Source organism: Pteropus alecto, unplaced genomic scaffold (genome assembly GCF_000325575.1).
Source record: "Pteropus alecto unplaced genomic scaffold, ASM32557v1 scaffold312, whole genome shotgun sequence".
NCBI classification, from domain to species: Eukaryota; Metazoa; Chordata; class Mammalia; order Chiroptera; family Pteropodidae; genus Pteropus; species Pteropus alecto.
Window position 1 is genome coordinate 729,266 of NW_006433948.1, and position 4,789 is coordinate 734,054.

General features: G+C 46.1%; 1 protein-coding gene across 1 annotated transcript in view; it reads left to right on the forward strand.

The window, feature by feature from the left end:
* LOC102893723 (androgen receptor-like) overlaps nucleotides 1-4,789 on the forward strand; it is an 8,551-nt gene that overhangs the window by 1,480 nt on the left and 2,282 nt on the right. Inside the window, 1 exon segment of the mRNA XM_015586733.1 lies at nucleotides 4,506-4,547. Within this exon segment, the coding sequence (XP_015442219.1) occupies nucleotides 4,506-4,547 (42 nt within the window).

Here is a 4,789-nt window from a genome sequence, read left to right on the forward strand (position 1 = left end):
CCGGCGGCGTGGTGAGCAGAGTGCCTTACCCGACTCCCAGTTGTGTCAAAAGCGAGATGGGCCCCTGGATGGAGGGCTACTCCGGGCCTTACGGGGACATGCGGTAAGTTTCCCCGTCCTCAAATAAGTCTGTCTGGGCCGACGCAGCCCGCGCTCCGAGTCGGATCGGCCCCTCCGCCCCTGGGGCTGCTCCAAGCGCTGCCAGGGACGGGGCCTCCCCGAGCCGCGAGCCTAACGTGGACTGCGGGCCTGGCCGAGGCTTCCCCCTTAGACTCCCGAGGCCACCGCTGCCCTCCCCGGTTCCTGGCAGCTGTCCGCCCCCAGCCTCCTGAAGTCCTCGCTGCCTCGTGGTGCCCCGTGTCCCAAGGGCTCCAAACTTCAGCCCCTTTGCAAGGGCCACCCCTCGCAAATAAAGCCCTTAAGTCCCCCCACTTCTTTTGCGCCTCCTCTCCCCCAAATCTGTGAACTTGGACGGAGGAGCTGAGCGCCGCCTCCTCTTAGGGTCTATGACAGGCCGCCCTCCAGCCCGTGGCCGGGCTCGGGCCGGTCAGAGGCGAACGGCCGGCCCAGACTTTGCCCAGCCCGCCTCCTTCAAAGAGACCAAATGCAGTGCGAGATCGCGGGAGGAAGGTGGTCTCTGAGCTGCACGGCCTGAAGGGCTGGAGAACGGGTGTCAAGAAGGGGTGAGGGTCCTCCCCTGGAACCAGCCGAGTTCTTGCCCTAGGCTTGGCGGTCAGCACGGAGAATCCGACCCGTCAGGATCAGAGCAGGCAGAGGTGGAGGAAAACCAAAGGCCAAGTTTTTTACTCCACACTGGGAGAATTGGCCCTCACAGGTTGACTGTTTTGGAAGTAGCCGCTTGAGTGGGGTTTTTTTTTTCTTGTAAAGTGTTCATTTTCTCTGGGGTCTAACAGAACTACAGTCCCCTACTTCAGATTTGCATCAGATCTAGAAAGATGAGACTGTTCCTTTAATGAAGAATTTAACCCGACTCAAGTGTGACTTAGACAAGTGTTTGAGAATAAATTTTAAAAGATTTCCTGCTACATCCACTGTACTCAGAAGTCTGCTTTGCGGAGGGAGGGGTTGGGCTCTTCAGTCTATTCCTTCATTTTAAGGACAATTGAAAACATGAACTGTTACCTCTAACAAGCTGAGCAACAGCCATTAGGGGCATATGAGCCATAGTCTTGCCCAAACTTTTAATGAGATGATGAGAAAAAACGGTCGTCACTTTCCTCTTGCTTGTTAAATACCCTTCCTTGTCACAGCTGTTGAGCTTCTTGAAGACCATATTTCCCAGCGAACTACGGTTTCGTTTATCCCGGTGACAGCGCAGAGGGTGACTGGGGAACCGACTCCTTGGGCCCCCTGGGTGCTGATGCCTCCATGGACTTGTGTGTCGTTCCATGTTTCCGTAGTTATTTTCTTTTATCTGTAACTTTTCCAAAATTTCTTTGTTAGCCTCAGCATCCTCGGCGACTGAAATCCAACAGTTTGCCTCCTTTCACCGATGTGCCTGTTCTCGGAAGGTTGATAGCATAGGCTTAGGAAAGGAAGAGGAGGATAGGATTTCATAAAATATTTTCTTGGCTATAGAAGAATCAGCTTCCTACCAGGCTTTATATTCTATTCGGTTTTTGAGGTTTGGCCTACAGGATTGTCACAGGGTTCCTTTATAGTGTCAAAGACTTTTCCAGTTAAATTGGAGTGTTTTGGTTGGTTTGTTTTGGTTTTCTGTTTTCATTATTATCACGAGGTGCTTATACCATGGGCTGAAAGGTATTTTTTCAGTTTATGAGAACTTTGTTACTTTTTTTTTTTTTTTGGTAAGACTGTCACTAGTCAGCCAATCCCTTTGCCACTGTGAACTTTTCTGGGTGCAGGGTGGGGAGGATGTCAGAGGTGCTTCTAGATCCACCATTACGCTAAGCCCAGTCACTGGAAACTTCTCCCGGCTGCACGTCCCCTTCAACTAACTCAGTTAACGGGGATTAAATGAATGATTGAACACGTTTGTTAAGGACTGTCTATCTTCGAAGACGTAAACTGAAATTTTTAGGAAGTGGCTATAAGAGAGCAAAAAGGTTTATGCCGTCAGGTGTGCAGTAAGCCAGGTGTTTTTGTCACAGGTCTTAATGGAAAATCACCTGGAAATACCTGCTTCAATTAATGACCTGAAAGAGTGAGGATTTCGTAGTGCCTGAAGAAACTACGAGATTACTTCATCTTTCTTGGTTCGTGATTGCTGCGCCGGTTATGGGGTTGATAAAGAATTTTCATTTCCACGATATAGAAAATACTTGAGTCAGTTTTTTGAAACTTTCATCAGAACGCAACCAATTTCAATCTAAGAATAGACATTTTCTTACTTTCTCTTTCTTTCCCTCGCTTTGTGGAGGCACGGTTTGGTGAAAGGCAAGGGAATTTTTTAAGCCAAACTCAGAGCTTCCACCGTTTTCTGTATTGCATGTATTATATGGCAACTTGGAGTTAAAAATCTCAAAATTCTACAGGTCTCCAATAACCTGTTCGATCGTTCCCTTTCTCCAACTGTGTGTATGTACGTGTGTTCATACGCATTAGTGAATTATAGGCATGAGAATTTTTTTTTAACTTTAGTAACTTCTGGAATAACTCTGTTTTTATACATCTGCAATGTTTCTGCCAAGAGAAGAGAGGCTGAAGGTGGTCTTTTTTGGTTTTTGAACATCCTTCACCATGTGGTCTGAAGAGAAGGAATCGTAAAAAAGTGATGGCGATGTGTCAGGGAGCTGTCTTTTTTCAAAGATCAAGCAAGACTACCACTTTCTTAACTGACCACTGTCTCAATTGACAGAAGCAGGGCCCTTTACATCCCAGCGAACACAAGATTATGACAAATATTTATTCTTGGGAATTAAGGCCCAGGGGAGCCTGCGCTGGAAATAGAGTTGGGGTTTAGATAAATTATCCAGAGGCAGAGGGAACGTTTTAGTTTTTCTCTTGGTACTTCGTTCCGGTCTTCATAATAACTAGTCTTTCAGTAGTGTCTCGAGGTTGGAAAATCCTGCCTTTCTCGATTACTTATTTCAAAACAAGTCATTTTATTGATTCCTCTTTCCATCTCCTTTCCCTCCTTTTCATGACGCTCTTTCACAGAGCAGTTCGTCTGTTCTGTGAAACAGAATTTTGCTTTGGGATCAAGATAAAACTGGCTCTCTCTGTCCATGGGCCTTGAGGGCCAGTCTATTGGGAGGAAGGGAAAAAAAAAAAGCATCCTTTCTCCATGGTCAGCAGATCGCTGGTGAGTTCTGTCTGGGTACCAAAGAGCCACTCTGACTGGTCCCCCATTTTGAAATATGTGCAAGATGTGGCCACTGACGGTCCCACTTGGTTGTCCGCGGACTTTCTCTCTCAGCTCAGCCAAAGGTTAATATCAGTGAGAGATATTTTCAAAGAAGCCCGCAGCCTTCCAATTGCAGGGTCACTTCGGGGTGCTTTCTTGCCAGTGCTAATTTTACCTCATCAGACTGCCATTCTTTGAGCTATAAACTTTCCTATAATATATTGAATTTGCCGGCACACTTCATTTTCTCTTTTAAGTGTTTTTCCTCTCTGTAGTCATTTTCTCATCTGGTGTACATATACACATTTCAGACGAAGAAATCTTTGGCTTCCTCACTCTGACTTGTGCTGTGGCTGCTCTCGGTGGGATTATGTGAGTTGGAGTGAGGGGCATGATCATTTTATTACCATTATTATTATTGTTATTATTTTCATGGAGATATCAAGACCATTGGTTTCAAGCAGGGGATGGAATGCTGGCTGGGTAAGGCAATCAAGGGGCTTGTTTTATAACGAAACCTAAAATCACGGCTCTGAAGAATAAAAAGCAAACAGAAATCAAGTTTTGTGAGGTTGGTCTTCAGAAAGGAAGAAGACACCCTCTCTCCACCCCCGACCTCTACCAGTCTCTCTTCGTCTGCAGCTTCAAGTGCTGCTGCCTGTCCTGGATTGTCCTTCTTTCCACTCCTTTAATGCTTTTGACATCGAACTATAAATTCTCCTTCCTGCTTTTCAGCATATCTTTCCCGTTACACCTGTGGCGTGCCCCTAAAGATCGTTTCTTTTTTTCTCTTTTCATCTGGGGTAACAAATCAGATCAACCTCAGCACCTCTAAGATGAGTGACTTGAGGGATAGATAGCAAAATGAAAAGCTGAACTTTTTTACCTTGAGGTTAGAACCTGAGTCAACAGTTGCTGAGGGAGCTGACCCACGTGGCTGGAGGACTCGTCATTGTAATGAACTATTTTGCAGGCTGCTTTCTCTGTCTCTCTCTTGATCTCTGTGTCCCTCTGTCTGCTGGTCATTTTGACACCCTTTACTCAAAGCCTCAGAAAAACTGGACCCTCTCCCCTCCGAGACAGCTCCGTCAAGTTCTGTACAGTGACCAGTGTAGATTGGCATTCACCATAGTGAAGAGAATTATGAAATCTCATATTTATGTTACGCTCTTTTCAGTGAAGAGACCCAATATCTTCCAGCTCATTCTCTTGCACTCAGGTAGGTTTGAGCAGGCCAGGAGGCTGCTCGCTGAACATCCGTTTGCTAGTGCAATGAGTAGAAATAGTTGCATTTTCTGTAACATTTGTTTACCATGTGGGCAAAGCTCTCTAGAGCAACAATTCCCAGCTTTTTTTCTCAAAGCTTCCCACGTGACATAATGTTTTAGATTGTTGCTCAATAAAGGCTACTTTCAGTGGCTGCTGCACAGAGACGAGAGACGGAATTATGCACAATTCCTT